At 43.0% G+C, this 17665-nt stretch overlaps 1 protein-coding gene across 1 annotated transcript; it reads right to left on the minus strand.

Annotated features, from left to right (window-relative positions):
- Positions 1 to 1218: 1218 nt before the first annotated feature.
- LOC111079367 (dual 3',5'-cyclic-AMP and -GMP phosphodiesterase 11) lies at positions 1219 to 17103 on the minus strand. Its single transcript, XM_022374536.2, is given in 17 exon segments — positions 1219 to 3547; positions 3550 to 3654; positions 3727 to 3810; positions 3875 to 4091; positions 4155 to 4343; positions 4405 to 4514; positions 4578 to 4745; positions 4807 to 4893; positions 6048 to 6224; positions 6294 to 6815; positions 7233 to 7388; positions 8889 to 9039; positions 9857 to 9996; positions 10335 to 10803; positions 10858 to 11004; positions 12551 to 13040; positions 16840 to 17103. Coding segments are annotated over 17 exon segments (4431 nt in total). The 5' UTR covers positions 16991 to 17103; the 3' UTR covers positions 1219 to 2479.
- Between the last annotated feature and the right edge of the window lie 562 nt (positions 17104 to 17665).

The raw sequence follows: 17665 nt of genomic DNA on the forward strand, positions 1-17665 counted from the left end.
TAAAAATAAATGTAAAAATGTAATAAAAATTAAAAAAAAAACCGAAAAAATGTTTTTATTGCTCATTGACAAAAGATGACTGCTATGAAACGAAAAATTTTAATAGCTCGCTGACAAAAGCTGACTTATATGAACCGAAAAATTTGTAAATGCTCTCTGACAAAAGCTGACTGCTATGAAACGAAAAATTTACAATTGCTTGCTGACAAAAGCTGACTAATATGAAACGAAAAAAATTGTAAATGCTCGCTGACAAAAGCTGACTGATATGAAACGAAAAATTCGAATTGCTCGCTGACAAAAGCTGACTGATATGAAACGAAAAATTATAATTTCTAGCTGACAAAAGCTGACTAATATGAAACGAAATATTGTAAATGCTCTCTGACAAAAGCTGAGTGATATGAAACGAAAAAGCTTCAATTGCTCGCTGACAAAAGCTGACTGATATAAGAAGAAAAAATTGTAAATGCTCGCTGACAAAAACTGACTGATATGAAACGAAAAATTATAATTGCTCGCTGACATAAGAAGATTGATATAAGACGAAAAAATTGTAAATACTCGCTGACAAAAACTGACTGATATGAAACGAAAAATTATAATTGCTTGCTGACAAAAGCTGACTGATATGAAATGATTAAATTTAGTTACTCGCTGACAAAAGTTGACTGATATGAAATAAAAAATTTCAATTGCTTGCTGACAACAGCTTATTGATATGAAACTGTATGGTTAGTGATATGGTTCATATGGGCCGTAGATTGATCTAGTCTAGCATTAAACGATGTAGGAAGCAATCTTTGCAGGTACAGGATGGAATATACCAGAGCGACTATCACATGACACGTTATATTAGTCCTTTTTCGTGGTAGCGACGTAACGAAAAAACGTATTTAAAATTTGGTTTTTCCGAGTTGTGTGGGCAAGCTGTAAATGAATACTGATTGTTTGCATATAGCTTCGTAGCTCGACTGTCAAACGAGCTAGAGCTAGAAAAACCAGTCGGAATTTTTGTTTCCAGTCATACTTTTAGGCTGACTGGAAGTCCAAAAGATACATTTCGTTTGGGTAACTCCAGGAAGGGAATGGAATCGAAGGAAAAACAGTTGTCTGGCCAAAAAAGAGGACTGCTGCTTCTGCTTATCCTGTTCAAGCTGCTCATTGGATATAATTAAGAAATGCATTCAATATTTCCGTTACTATAAAGACTTCCCAAATGTTTAGATATTTTGTTGCTTTATTTAGTTTTGCCTTGTTGAACAGGGTTCCATTACAGCAAATATTTTGTGTATTTTTGATAGAAGGATTCTCTATAATGCCGACAATAAATAACAAAACTCACAAAGTACAATTAAGTCTAAATAAAGGATTATACTCGTACATATATGTATTCTATATTTTATATACTCGTAGATCTGCCTCTGCACTGCTCTGCACAAATATTTAATGGCAATTAGCCCGAGTAACGCGCACACAGAACGTTAGACGTGCTGGTTAGTGTTAGGGTTAGGTTTAGTTGCTCAAACGATGTTGTGGCGGTGGCATAGTAGGCCATCGAGTACATAAATACATATATATCTTATTATCGCGTAACATTATAATTATTTAAATTCGAAAAGAGCGCAGAGAGGGGGGAAAATCAAAGCGCTTAGTGTTTTGTTTTCTGGTATTTGTTTTCATTCTTCTGGTAATCTTCAGTGTTCTCTGTGTGTGTGTCCGTCCGGAGAGGTTGATTATAAACTGAACGCACGTTTATCGTAAATCGTTTTATCATCGACTAAGCGGCGGTTGGTTTGTTGGTTGGTTAATGCTACTAAAGTTAGACTTTTGGTACCCATAGAGATAATTCAACTAACGTTTACGTTTACATTATCATATCATAGTATATATCATATATAATATATATATTATATCATATGTATATGGGGGATATTACAATACTTTTTTCTTTCCTTTTGCCATGCTTTAGGTAGGCTTTATGCTCTATAAAGTACGAGTACCCGCACAAAGCCAACGGACAGGACATTATTCACATGTTAGAATCTACTACTCTGCCTTTTTTGGTACAATTTTTGTTGTTTTGTTTTGTGCTTAAATATCTAGAGAATTTGACTTCTTTGCTTTATCATTTTATCATTTATGATTTATCGTATAGACTAAAATTGAAGATACACAAACACACACATAGATCAAAAAATATACACACACATATATGGATATAGGAATCTTTTTTCGTTTTCTGTTTGTTTTTCTATTTAGTTTTTAGGTTTGTATGTAGGCTATGCTTATGGTAATGTTTTCTTTCATTATATTCCCCTACTGCACTGCGATACTGTTGCTCAATAGAAAATGTTTTATATACAAGATGAGAGCGAGCGAGAGAGAGAGAGAGAATTGTAAAGTGTAAATGATGGTGCATAGAATTATGTATGTACATATTGAAGATTATTTATTGGGATGTATTTTCATTTTTCATTTATTTGTCAGCTGCCAAGGCGGTGGCTCCCCCATTGCTGTTTGTCTCCGAATGACGACGCGCCAGTAGATGATGATGATGATGATGCTGATGATTTTGATAGCTGCCGTACGGCATTCCATGACCATTCGGTGTGCCTCCCATGCCATTTCCATTGCCATTGCCATTGCCAAAGGGCAGACCATCGAGATTTCCAATTTTGCCCACAATTTTTGGTATCCTATCACTTTCCGTTGAGGCATTGAGACTGATCAGGCCACTGCCACCGATGCTGGCAGTGCCAATGCCCCCACCAATAATGGGATGGTGATTCTGATGCGACTGATGCGAGTGATGATGATGATGATGATGACCAGCATGACTGTGGCTATGACTGTGACTCTGACTGTGACCATGATAATGATGATGATGATGGTTGTTAATCATGGGTGTGCTCTTGCAAAGAGCAGCCGTGCCATTCCTGGTCACCAGATCCTGTGGACCCTTCAGGGAGCTTGTCTTGCGCACCTGCAGGCCGCTGCGCTGCGACTGGTCGCAGCTCCTGCAGCGCGGCTTCTGTGCGGCATGGCACTGACGTTGCAACGCATTCAGATTGGCCGCCACGAGGCGGGCCTGCAGCGTCTTCGATGGCGAGACGGGTGTGCTGTCATCTTCGCCAGTGGGCGGCGGTGTGGACGCACGACTGGAGGCTGTCGACGAGGTGGCCGACGACAGGCAGCTGCTGTTCGACTCCAATTCGCCATCGGCATCGGCATGACCGTTCTCTGTATTGCTCCTCTCCTGCTCGTGCTCCTCTGGTGCGGCAGCAACCACATCATTATCAGCATCATCATCATCATCATCACTGGGCTGGGTGCTGGTGGGATGAGAAGCAACGACGGCAATGTGGTTAATAGTTGTGTTGCCGCTGTTGGCTGCTGCTGTGTGTGTGCCATTTACGCTTTGGTCTGCTTCAGCATCAGCATCAGTAGTAGCTTGTGCCACATCATCATCTTCACTCATCAACGCCTTGCAGTCACCATTCGATATCACAATTTGCTGCTCCTTCTGCTCCTGCTGCTGCTGCTCTCCTCCTGACTAGTTTTGTTTCCATCGGCCATATCGATCCAATGACCGCGATTATCGCGCACGCCCTCCACAAGAGGTTCCAGCTTGTCAGAGAGTGTGGCAAAGGCCTGCAGGAACAAACAGAAAAATATACATTTATAATAAACGTTTAAAAGGTGACAACAAAAGTAGAGACAAACCTCATAGATGGGCATGCAAATGGAATCAATAAAGTTCACTTGCATCATGGGCAACTCATCCTCCTTTTCGCGATTCATGATGTCCTTAAATGGGAAAATATACGTGCTTAAACATACAATGGTCATAGTCTAAGGAGTCTCTTCTTACAATTGGAGTTATATTGAGCTCCTGCTTCTCCATATCGCCCTGCTCAAAGAACTCGGAGCTAACCAAATCGGCCACACGCTTCTCAATCTCCCACGGCTTCGTGATGGCCGACAAATCACAGACAGTCATGCTCATGGCCCGCAGCAAAGCACGCGGCTCCTCGCCCACCCAATGGCTCAATGGCTGCTCCACACTCTGCAAGAACGGTCCACGTTTTCTACGAAAATAAATATCAATTAAATCCGAAGTTTCATTTGTCTTTTGTATGTGCACAACTCACTTGAAATACACAGCCAAGTCAGTGGAGAGAATTGCATCTTCCAGCACACGTATAACCCGGCAATAATCATCGGAGGAGAGATTGGCCAGTATTTGATTGCCAGGACTATTCAAAATCATCAGACACTGATCAAAGTGATGATGCTCCATGGTGGATGTGGAGTACAGTTGCGCCAAAGGCGAAGAGGCTCTAAAAATTCGAGTTTTTTTCTTTAGATTTGATACACTTTTCAGGCATTTGCTCTACGTACTTTATTTGAAATGAGTTGTTAGTCCCTCGGTGATCGAGATCATGGCACAGGCAGCCAATAATGAGAGCCAAACATTCAATTTCACCAAAGATCTTCCACCATTGTGTGGTCTAAAAATAACAGATGATTATATCTCCTGCTATTATTGATTCTTTTCTTATTCCTAGACTCACCGTCAGAATGGCAAACATCATTTGTGCCACATTGAAGGCATGCCGCCAATTGTGGTACGTAACGTTGCGATAGTTCTTCTTGACGCTCAATAGCCAACGGCACAGCACTTCGTAGTCAATATGAAAACGCTCCACAAAATCGAGATCCAGAAACATGCGCAAACAGGCCTAAAATTAGAGATTGATTAGTACAATTTGCTTAGGTTTTTGAGCATTTTAGGAGACTTACCTTCAGTGTATCATCATCCTCAAAGTGTATGTCATCGAACTTAAAGTCGTGTAGACGGAAGTGTACGGCCGAGGGTACACGCAGGCGCTATAAAAATATTTACAAAATTAATTTATTGCATACAAAATATTTCTGAATATAACTATCAATTATGAAAGGTTATATTTGGTTTAAATATCTATCAAATGACTTTAAAATCTATTGCAAACTATTCGTTGAGAGGTGGTACTCCTACAAAATCCATAATCTCTTTACAATTAAATATTAACTAACTACCCAATATTTTAAAATCTCTTAAATCAATTTTCTGCTTGAATAAAAAATTTCCTGAACTTTGCTAAAGCATCCTATCCCCCAAAAATCTCTGCCATCTACCAGCACGTGCCACCAAAAATCTCCCTCACGATACCCTCATCTGCTGGGCTGGCTGGCTGTCCGGCTGAGCTGTCAGACAAATGTAAATGGCACTATATTAGCCACCAAAGCGATGGAGAGAAGTCCATCAAGAAACTCTCTGATATGACACCTCCACAAGAGAAGAAAAAACGATGCAGAGTGGCCCGCAGGGGTGCCAAAGCCACTGTCCAGAGAGAGGTCCGAGAAGCAAAAAGGGTTCGTTCGTTCGTTGGCTTTCTTCCTTGATGCGGTAATCGCATCGCTCTGTGTCCGTCGTAAAAATAAAGCCTAGTATGGCATAATTTTAATTAAAATTAATAACCCCAACATCTTTGTCGCTCTGGCTGACAACTCGACAGGCGGTCATAATTTTCCTCGAGCATAATTACAGCAACTGTCCAACTGGGAGACAAATGAAGAAGGAGTGTACCACTGCCTCCTGCCTCTCGCCTGCTGCCTCCTGGCTCTTCTTTCTCTTTTGCTCTGGTAGCAAAGTTTCCTTTTGTCATACTTTTGTGCGAACAAACTAATTACAACTGTCAACACGCCAGTTTGGTCGTGGGTTAAGTTGCCTCCGACACGACAGCTTGTTGCCGCTGTTTCTGTTTCTGTTTCTGTCACAGAAGCAATAAAAAACCGTGAAGCAAAAGCCCTACAGCTCCAGCAGGACAATGGGGCAGCAGTAGGACACCTTTATTTATGGCCTGGCATAAAAATTAAGAGGCAGAAGCAGAGGCCGCAGCGGCAGCGGAGTGAAGTGACCTTTTCCCTATCTACAAATTAAGTGAGCGCAAATAAAATTAACCAAAAGCAAGTGCCCCTCCGAGAGACAAACTGAAACTTACACGCAAGCGATGGGCCTCATCCATGGTGGCCGAGGCATGATAGCTGAGCACCTCCAGGGTGACACTCTGCTTGGCCATGGCCACAATGGCCTTCTCGTACATGTGCGTATTGTGTATGCCCATGCCACAGAAGATGGCGAAAGCCTCCACAAAGTTCTCATCGTTTTTGGTAAAGTCCTAAAGGGAAAAAAAGAGGGAAACATTAGCTACGGGAAAGATCTCTTGCTGGGAAATTCAAACAATTACCAGTTCATTAAATTTATTGATCAACTGAATCACTCCTATGATCTGTCCCAAAGAGTTCTTGATGGCCATGCAAAGGATCGATCGATGCTTGAAGCTGGAGTTCTCATCGACACTCGAATCGAAGCGATCATCCTCGTAGGCATTGGGCACCATCACAGTCTCGCCGGTGGTGGCCACATGTCCCGTGATGCCAATGTTGATGGGGAAACGCGACTCGTAGGGGCTGGTGCGTGAGGTGGCCTCCTCCTCGCTGAGGTCGTTCGCCTCAAAGTCAAAGACCCGCGAGAAGCTGCCCTTGTCCGCCTCGTGGACGAGGAGTATCTGGACGCGCTGGCACTGGATGAGACTCTGCATGTGGGTGAGAATGCGGAAGACCATGTGCTCGATGGTGCTCTGCTCCTCGAAGATCATGCGTGCCAGATCCAGCAGCACTTGATTCCGCTTGATTTCCAATTGAGATTTCTCGTACAGTTGCGCATTACGCAGTCCGATGCCACAGAATTGCAGATACGAGGCAAAGACCTGTCCGGGAGAGAGGATTATGCCAAAAGGATTAACACGGAAAGCCACGCTACGCCACACACACACAGAAATGAGGTTGAAAAATTCCATAAAAATATGAAGAGCACACACACAAAAGATGGATAATCCCCAATGGCATTTTGTCAGACATTCTGCTAAGCTTTCTTAACAAGTTTTCCCCACTCTTTTCCATTGTGTTGAATAATGAATGCAATTTGCCTTGGGGCCAACAAAAGTGTGCGAGGGGCAGGAGTCTGCTCTGCAGTGAGCTGCAGCTCTTATGTGGCTTATAGCCGAAACAAAAGAAACACCATCAGCACTCCCGACCCGGCCCCCGGCCCCCGGCCCCCGATCCCTGTCTTACCCATCATCCATTTATCCATCCATTCAGTCATTCACTTCCGCTGCTGCACTCACCTTTTCATCGATTTCGGAGAAGCACTCGCCATTCACTTTGTTGATGACCTGAGCAACGCCAATCACATCCCCCGAGGAATCCTTGATGGGCATGCACAGCAGTGCCTTTGTCCGGTAGCCGGTCAACGAATCGATTTCACAATTGAACCGCTCATCCTGTGTATGCGAAGAGAAATGTATATGGGGGTAGAATTAATTAGTTGTTTGATGGGTACTTTACTTAGGGGTGTTACAATAATGGCAAAAGTCTAATTATATGTCCTACAATTTTTGTTAGTTGAAAACTTTCGCATTAAAAATATTCTGGCAATTATTTCCACAAGGATTTTTTTGCTACAACCAAACTTAAACTGCTAAGCCACACTGGGAAGAGAGAACGCGCGAGAGGTGGGAGAGGTAAGCCAGGGCTCTATCAGTACAGTATACACTACACTATACACTATGTTCGAATGATCTAAAATTACTCGTTTAATACTCATTGTTTAATATACTCTTTCATATCTTAACATCCTTGAGATATTCTTTATTTTACGAGCATATTTTGATTATTATTGCTGCTCGACATTGACACACATTCTAGCCAATGGCTTATCTACTTTCTACAAGTAAAGAAGAGTACTCTTCGTAGCCCGTTTAGGGGCTATCATTTTGTTGGCTTCGGGAGACGCCCCAGACGACTGTTGACTGACATTTGTTTGTGGAGCCACTTAGGCCAGTCAAAAGTCCACAAGATCTGCGCACTCGAGCATAACCCACTGTCTAATAATACGAATAAACCGAATAATGCCTTTCATTCACACCAAAAATCGGCTGTGTCGGTGCCGGTGGCTGTGGCTGGTGCGGGCCAGTGGCTGCCTCTGCGGTAGTGTCTGTCTGTATTTGGCGCGATTTATCTGCGAGCTGGTCGCGCTGTCTGCTACCGGTGTCAAATATTGTTGTGCCTTGATTAATTGTGCCAACAATCAGCAAGATGATCTATCTTTATGAGAGTCCCAGTCCCAGGCCCAGTCCGATCTGGTTGTGCGTCATATTTGCTTGGCAGTTTATCTACGGGTACGAGTATGAGTATCTGCAAGCACATTTTTGCGGCAGCTTAAGTTGACTTAAGCGAAGAGAAGCAGATAAATTCCCGGGCTTAAAGCATTAACTTGAGAATCAAGAGAGAAAAAAAGAGTGTCCATATCTGTAGGGGGGGGCCTGGGGGTCTATGGGTATGATATAACAATGCCTAACATGGCCTTGTCTTTGCCACAAGATTAATTACGCTCCAATTGGCAGACAGGCACACAAGAAAAACTGCCAAGAAAAAAAAAGAGAGAGAAGAGAGAGTGAAAAGAGTAGACTTAAGAATGAAAGGAAAATGTGAAAAGTGTGCAGTGAGCAATATTGAAAGCTTAAAGAGCAGGAGCAGACCGACATGTGTGGGGACCGGACCAGACCGGACCCCAATCTCCCAATCGAATAGAAGACATCTACTCCGGCTCCTGCCAGCCAAAAGAGTTGCTCCTGCCCCAAAATGCTCTTTCTTCTCTTCGACTTGATTTATGGCCTCTGCTTGGCATTCAAATTTGTCAAATTTCATTCTCGAAGATAGACAATGCGGAAAACCATTTGCCAAATACATTTACTCCGGTCTCTGGACTCCCAAATACTGACCTGGTAAGCATCTGGTATATTGACAGGTTCCCCGCTCTCGGCCACATGACCAGCAATGCCCGTGCCCCAGGCCACACGGACTTCCTCCTGCTGTTCCATCTCCTCCACGGTGCTGCGGGGGCACACATCGAACAGCTTCGAGACGAGGCATCTGCAACGTGTAGAAGAAGGAAGAAAGTTGAAAGAATTATAAATTGTGTTGCAAATTGCAAGCCCCCCCATGCCAGCACCGCACCCTCCCCCCATTGTCCACACATTCGGAATACAATGCAAACTTTAGCTCTCTCTAGTCTGGGGAGCTTCCCCGGGTCGGCCTTCCTTCCTGAAGTCATCCACAAATTCCATGGAAAAGCACAACCACTCGCCTGATTGCTGCTGCTGCTGCAAAACTTTTGCTTCAAGGGAGGGGCGAGTGGATGATAGTTCCACAAAATGTTTTTGATTTATGGTAAATGTTTATCTATTATTAATTCTATCTATAAAACTATACGCGAAATTGTTTGCCTTTACGGAAGAATTTAGGATGGCAATTGAAACAGGAATTAAGGTAGGAATTATGTAAAGTAGGAATCAATATGTGCATTAAATCAGTAGTTAAATTTGGAGTAAATGCAGGGAATGCTAATTTTGTGGAACTTTCGACTGCTAGAATTAAAATTTAGTTGCAATCTCTAGCACATTTAAGCTGTTAATATTCTTGGAAATATTTCATTTGTAAAAATATTTTCAGGACAAATGCCTATCAAGCACAATATTTATATTTGGTTATCCACTCTTGGAAAAGCATTCTTCCGCTCTTTGCATTCGGTAAACAACTAATACTCCTATGTAAAGCTTTTGCCTGCAGACTGCTGATAAATCTGTAATATTTCCTGATTAAATTCCTTCAATTCATTTCTCATTTCAAATGAGACTTCTTAGAGCTTCCCCCTCCTAAAAGTAAATCATATTCCAGTAGTTTTACGCACTTCTTGAGTCCGTCGGGTCCATTGCAGCGTCCCTGCACCAGAAACAATGACCCGCGATCCGCATTCAGCAAAATGGAGACATTCTGAAGTATCTTGTGGCACAGCGTGCGCACTTCCAGTTCATTGCAAATGTCCTTTACCTGAAAGATAAATATAGACAAAGACGCAGGGTTAATTATTAGCTTATGTAAACTAAAGAAATGTGTTGCCAATAGATGCGAATGTAACTATAGATAGAGCAAAGGCAATAGCATGACTGACGTCTTTTGAATGTTTGCCGATAACAACGTCAATGCTGGAACACGATAGAAAGCCAAACAGAAAGCCAACAAACAAACAAACACGTCAGCCGCGTAAGCGTTGTAATAAACTCTATAAATAGATACATTTGGTGCCCCACAGCAACTGCATTTCCAGTTAAACAATCGACCAGATATGGCTTGGTTTTTCCGCAGAAAAATCTGATTGCAGCACTCACCAGCTCAAAAATGATTTCCTTTTCATCGAGCTGCTTGAGTTCATTGCGGGAGAGCCGCTGCGGTCGCTGGATGCAATGATAGAACTGGTATTGATGTGAATTTCCACTGCCCGCGGATGAGGATCCACCAGCACCGCCACTGCCTGGTGAGACACCGCCGCCAGTTGCTGCTCCTGCTGCCGCACTACTGATGCTGCCCAGACTGCTGCTGCCCACTGCCCCACCGGCCTGGTAGTGGCTGTGCTGGCTGTGGTGCAGATGCGGATGATGGTGGTGCGAATGGTGGTGGCTGTGATACTGATACTGTCCCGCCACAACCCCACCCACATTCTGCAGATTCGAACAGGAGCCGCCCACACCCCCGTTATCCAGCGGCGGGCCAATGCTCAAGAATGTCGGTGTCCCATCGATGGTATTCACAATCGGCTTGAGCAGACCCCCGCGCTCAAATTCATGAGCAGAGATTTTCCTGTAAATAAGAGAATTAGCAAACGAAATTCCCACCATAGTTTGCCACGCTTACCGCACTGGTGTGGTGGCGCCGGAGCCGCCACGCGAGGAGCTCGTCTGTCCATTGGGATGTGTGGGGGAGCTGCTGGAGACCACATCATTGCCCGCTGTGGTGGCATGCGAGACCAGCCAGGCATCCACCGTTTGACGTGTAGCTTTTCTATAAGGGATAGAGAGAGAGAAGAAAAGGGTTAGAAAATGTGAAAATATATTATTTATTAAGGATTATTTCGGTGTTTTTTCATTGGCGGTTCTATAACTATTCTACAACAGATTGATTTCATATAGATTTAAATTAGAATCAGTTTTAGAACTTCTGTTACCCCTTGCTAAACTCTTTCTTCAATCTTTCTTCCTTCCACTGCACTTCTCCATCCTATCCCTTCTGAGTTCTGTGTCCTTTGAGTCACTCCATATTAAAATCTGATAAGAAAAAACAACTAAATGAATCGCTGGTGCTGCTCCTGCTGCTGCTGCTGGACCTCTGCCGCATTTTACACACATTCTGGACGATATGCATGCGTACCGCATAAAATTGTCTAATAAAAGACCCAACTCATAAATATTCAGACAGCGAGAAGGATCCTCCCGTACTCCATCCATACCCTCCTATCCAATGCCCCCATCTTTCGCCTCCCAGCATGTGGCCTTATGAGCACGCGCTTTTGGCATAAAAACCACCATCCAGCCAGGACCCAGAGACCCCACAACAGCAGCAATCACAGCGCACAACTCGGTGTAAGGAGCATCCAGAGATGTTGAAAGAGAGAGAGAGAGAGAGAGAGAGAGAGAGAGCAGTGGAGATGTTAAAGGGAGACACCCCTTCCAGGACATGCGGCATATTCTTATGCAAAGTACAAACAGACGCCACACCCCTTTTGCCAGCCTCCCATTTAATGGGCTGCCCCGCAGAGAGCGAGAGAAGCTAAACGGAGCGCTCTGCTCTGCTGTCCTGCCTGCTCGACCATGAAAATAAAGCCCAATTTATGTTTTTAGTTGTTAGTGATTTTTATTATGTGTCATAGACAACTCCTCCCAGAGAGCCTCTGCATCGCTCTCTCTCTCTGTCTCTCTTTTGTGTATGTCCTGTGGATGTTCCCTGCTGTGTGGGGAAAGGCAATTTCCGGTTTATAGCGGAAACGAGCTAGCCCTCGGTTCATGGCCAACACCACTTGCCCCATCGCAAGTCCCTGCCGATGGCTTTACCATAAATATGGCCGATTGTTTGCCATGTGGCCAGAGAGAGGGTCAACACCGGCGACCAAACGTGTGTGTGTGTGGGTGTGGCAGTTGCAATTGCAAATTTAAGGAATTTATCAGTGGAAAATACTCCTAGAGTATTTGCATGGAACTGATGGGAATATATAGAGCATTTATTTATGGAACATCCATTTAGAAGCAGCTGCAATTTATGTCCTGCTGCTGCGGACATGACTCGAGGGACTCGATGGGAAATCGAACTCTGTTTTGTGTAGATGTTGAACGTGTGTTTCCATGCTGGCGAAAACTTATTGATTGATTGCGAGTTTTGCTATGAGGAAAATTAATAAAATTCTACCAAAAGTTTTACTAAGAAATGAAAGGAAAGACTTCTTCTTTTTTAGCTAGAACTATTCGCATAAGAGTAGTTGTACCTATCAATATATTTAGGCCTGCCATCAATCAATCTTCTCCATTTATATATCTATTTCTTTTTGATGTCTTACCTTATAAAATAATCCTGTACAAATTCCTGATTCTCATCCAGCCAGGCCTCCATTCGCGCATGCTCCGGATCGTATGGGGGTCTGATGTGCTGTGGCGACGATGACGACGACTGATGGTGATAGTGATGCTGGTAGGACTGATGCTGATGTTGCAACTGCTGTTGCTGCTGCTGCTGCTGCATCGGTTGCTGTGTGGCATACAGCTGCAGCTGTGGGTAGGCGGAGGAGTTGGGAGCTGCAGCAGCCGATCCTGATCCTGATCCAGATCCGGATCCAATATTATTCTGATTGCTGCTCAGCGGCTGGTAATGGTGGGCGGGTGATAGCTGGTGTGAGGCTGGTGGCAGGGGGACACCGGTGCGTGTGGCAAGGAGAAGCGAATGCTCGCCATAGCCGTACCCTGTGCCCCCCTGCTCCGCATTCATTCGACCGCTGCTCCCCAGCTGCAACGGCGTCGTTGGGGGCTCCTCAATGCTCCGCAAATGCAGGCCTGCAATGGGAAAGAAGGAGAACGTGGTGTGAGTGGGGAGGCTAAATACATATAAATGGATTCATGAATATTTTTAATTCAAATTAAATAGAAATATTTTTCCTCTCTTTTTTATGGCTTTTCCCCGCCATCTTTTCCCCCCTTTGGGTAATTTGTTCGCGCCATGTGTGTGCTGACAGTTTTATGAGCATTCTTTCGGCCACACATCTCTCTTTTTCGCACTGCCATCTCGTTCGCTCTCTCCTTCTTGCCTCTCGATTGATGCCACATTTGCATTGCAAATGGGTCAGACATATCCTTTAAGGCACACGCCACTCGGCACGTGACCAGCAGAGATGTCTCTCTCTCTCTCCTCCATTCCTTCATTTATAGCGTTGCAGAGAAAACTGTCACTGCTTTTGGTTGCCCTTCAGCAGTTGAAGGGTACTCTCCATTTGCCACAAAGTTTGCAGCGCAGGAACTCAAGGAATTATTTGCTTTCTAGGAGGATATATATCCCCGAGCTGTTACTGACTCAATGTATCAATGCATTGCAATGGAAATTTGTAGAAAATACACAACAAATTTCCATTCTCAGGAGCAACATAAATTCGTAAGTGATTTTTACATGCATATTTACATATTTAAATCAATGGAAACACAAATTTATTTGGAAGAGTATCTAAGCCTTCGCTGCTCACATTTTTCGTTCCCTTTTTTTTATTTTTTTCTTTTCTTTTTTCCAATTTCCTCTTTCAATTTCCACAATTTTCGGGGTTTGAGAGAAAAATCACATAAATTTGTTCAATTGCTTTTTTGGAAGCTCATCAATTTGTCGCTTTCTCTAGAGAAGTGACTCCTTTCTCTCTTTTCCCTTGCAACAATTAAGTGTGGTACAACTTTTAAAGGATACTCCCATGCTCCTTTCGACTACGCGGCGTATACGTAATGCACCATAAATAACATTCGACAGTTACAGCGGCAGGACAGCGGCAGCCTTACCCCAAAAAAGTGTTTCAAGTTCAACATTAACCGGATATATTGGCAATTTCCTCGAATGTATCTTTGTGTCTGGCGCTTGTAATGTCTGCCATTGAGCGCCTGATTAAGTGCTAAAAATAGATACAAAGATACAAACGACAAGCAGCCACCCAGTAACTGATGAATGTATGGAGGATGAATGCCACAGGAAACCCCCTAACAACACGCTGATGTGGAGTCAAGTGTTTTGCTGGGGAAAACCTTCGCTGCTCCTCCCAATTTTGTACATTTTCCTACCCCCTTTCTAGTGTCTTGGTGTCTGGTTTATTTATTCCTTGGGAAAATATGATTTATGTTTTACTTTTTGACTCCAGTGACAGGCGAGGGTAGGGATGGGGGCGAACCGCCCAAAGAAACAAACAAACGACTTGTGTTCTTGTCACTTGACGATTTGACTTTCCCTTAAAAGCTTAACAAAAGTCAAGGTCTTTTATTTGAGCATTTTCATAACTTAAACTTTACTTTCATTTCAGATAGAAATATATTTTGTTAGGTTTTCTATGTTAAATTATTATCTTTGGTGTATTTTGTGAGGCATTTTTTCTGCAGATATTTGGATATTTATCAGAATTTTTTTATGTAAATGCTCCAAGCAGATTGAGGCCTCTCCACCAATAGTAGACCAATAGTAGAACATCCAAAATGTAGAATTTAATAATTTTAAATGTCTCTCGTGTCTCTAGATTTTCCATTTTTTCTTTCACAGAAATTAATAACGAAGAATGAAAATTTGATTAAAGTGTCAGTGCCTTGGGGCTGAATTTACTTGCAATTCCATTTGCAATTCTCTTTGGCATTAATTTCAGCTTTTCCTCCCATGATTTGTGTGTTCCCCAGGAATTTATCTCACAGATAAGTATCTCACAGATACTTTGTGGCAAGGGGAGAAGATACTTTTTGTATGTCTTGTATTTTTTGCTTTTAAGCTTTGCCAATAAGTTGAAAAGTTGGCTACTTAGTGTTGCAAGTGGGGAGCGTATCCAAATCCCTTTGGGGGCAAGGGAGATGCTGCTGCAGCACTTACATGCCACACATGTTATGCACCAGCAGCAGCAGCGGCAGCGGCAGAGGGGCAGCAGCAGATACTTCCTTGAGATCGAGAGAGAGAGAGAGAATTTAATCTTTTAAGCTGCATTTGCCTTGCCACACATCCAACATGCAACATGCTTAAGCTGCTGCAAAACATTTGGCCCTCCCTCCCTCCCACACACACACACACACACACACACACATCTTTCACACCCGCCCACCACATGTATTTGTATCTGGAGAATTCCTTTGGCTATTTCCTGCTCTCGAAGTCAAATGACAAGTCGACAGTACAGTGGCCCGTGTGCCGTATGTGTGTGTGTGTGTGTGGGTCGAGTGGGTGGTGGTGCCACACTGCAGCAGCACTGCAGCACCCACTGACGCCGACACTTTGCTGCGGTTTGATGCGTCAGCTTTATGTAAGACATTCATATGGCCCCTACTTGCCAGCTTCTTCCCCTTGGCTCCTGGACCCCTGCTCCTCGTTGTGTAGTGTATTACACCCATTTTCTCCCTGCTGCTCTCCTTCTTCCACTCCCTTGGAAAATAGCAGTATTTTTATACAACATTTGCAAAGGAATTTTACTTTTAGCAGAAAATAACAAAAGAAAAAATACACAAGGGGAAGTCTTATACGAAGGCATAACTGACCAAGGAAATACTCTTTGGGGGAAATATTGTATATGTGTGCATGTATAAGATTCTGATTGAATTTCATTGCTCAAGTATTTTATATTCATCCTGAAACTGAATTTATTCACATATAATATAATCTGGCGAGTACTAACTCTTTCTTTTGGAACCTAATCAGCCCAAGGGGCCGGCAAAGTGATGCAGTGGAACACTCTCAAGTTTACTCTAGCTTGTATCTGTTCCTTAAAGCTATTTGTAGAAGTTACGTTTCCTGAGAGCTCCCGCCGTGTAGCTACTCATGGAAAAGCACACACAAGGCGGACATATCTGCATTGATTTGGCTTCTCTGCCGCTACGCGTTAGTAAACTTTTCCACAAAGTTATAACACCCCTTATCCAGGGTATTACCTCCACATACGTACATACATATACATATATAGTTGAACTAGTACTCATATCAACATGTGTATGTGGAGGATGCGTGCATTGTTGTTGCTCTCGAGGAGTGAAACCCGAATGCAAATTGAATGTTGGCAAATGGCAAAATGTGCATAAGAGAACAATTTTTTCCCTCAGTTTGCTCTGAGGCTTGGATCGATGCTGCAGGGCAGAGGGGAGGTGGGTTGGGAGGGGGGAAACACGTATAAAAGAGTATATAAAATAAGCTGGATATGCCAGATCCACACATCCACATATCCACATCCTTCGTCTTGTTCCGTTTCCACTCCCTTTTGTTTGTTGTTTGCTCTTTGGCGCTGAAGTCGACACTGAAGTGTGGAAGTTTTGTAACAAAATATTTATGAAATTCTCTCAAGATGTGAGCCAAGGTTTTTCACTTGCAACATCTCTGCAGCTCCAACTTGTCACCTGTTACAAAGGGGGCTTCTTACTGTATGTTTTGCTTTAAATTTAAGAATATTTTGGGATGCGAGAAAGAGTTTTTATATGGCAAACTACACTGAACGGTGCAGAAATTCAGATTTTTCCTTTCAAGGCTTTACAAAATATATTTAGGTGAAGGCGTAATTAATCCAAAAACAAGAACCATTTATTTTAAATTATTTATTTAAAGATTTTGACTTGTGTAGCGGTCACCTTTCACCCTTTGAGACCTCACCTGTTGCTGCCGCTTCCGACTGATGTTGCAATTGGGGACTGGGTAAAGGTGTTTGTTGTTGTTGTTGTTGTTGTTGCTGCTTGTTGCTATTCTTATTCTTATTTTTGTAGCGACAACCACGAAATCGACACATACTTGCCGCTTGGCCCATGGGGCCCGCCAGCAATGCAAATGTTAGACCCTCCGTTTTAATGAATTGAATTTTATCAAATTTGAGCAATTCGGCAGCAAAGCGAAAATTATATTTCTTTGTTGTTGTTGTTGTTGTTGTGGGTGATGGAATTGTGGAATCAATTTTGTTGAATTTCTTGCCACCGCAGAGTGGCAGCCAACACCGCAGAATGTTTTGGATTGTTTCAAATACTCGAATTTGCGATTAATTTGTAGACTTTGGTTTTGATCACTTGTGTTTTTCGGCGTTATATTTGTATTAATATTGGCTTTACGGCTGTCGGTGATGCTACCACTGCTCGTATTGTTGCTGTTGTTGTTGTTGGTTTTTGGTGTTTCACTTTGTTGAACTTTCATAATAACTGTTTTTGTTGCTTGTTTATTTACTTAACAAATTATTCAGTTATTCAGCAGAGAGACAGAGACAGAGAGAGAGAGAGAGAGAGGAAGACCTGTTGAAGTTTTGGTTTCGTTGAATAAATTTATATTTTCAGAATGAGACAGACAGAGAGAGAGAGAGCGGGGATATGGATACCCTGCTCTTCTCTATATGCCTGACCTGACCCGTGCCTCAAAACTTTGCAGACAGTTGATGGCCGCTGCCAAAGTTTTAGCCGTAAAACTATTTCCCAGAGTTTCTGCCGAGAGTTTCCTG

The sequence above is a fragment of the Drosophila obscura genome, unplaced genomic scaffold (assembly GCF_018151105.1).
Source record: "Drosophila obscura isolate BZ-5 IFL unplaced genomic scaffold, ASM1815110v1 contig_36, whole genome shotgun sequence".
Taxonomy (NCBI): Eukaryota; Metazoa; Arthropoda; class Insecta; order Diptera; family Drosophilidae; genus Drosophila; species Drosophila obscura.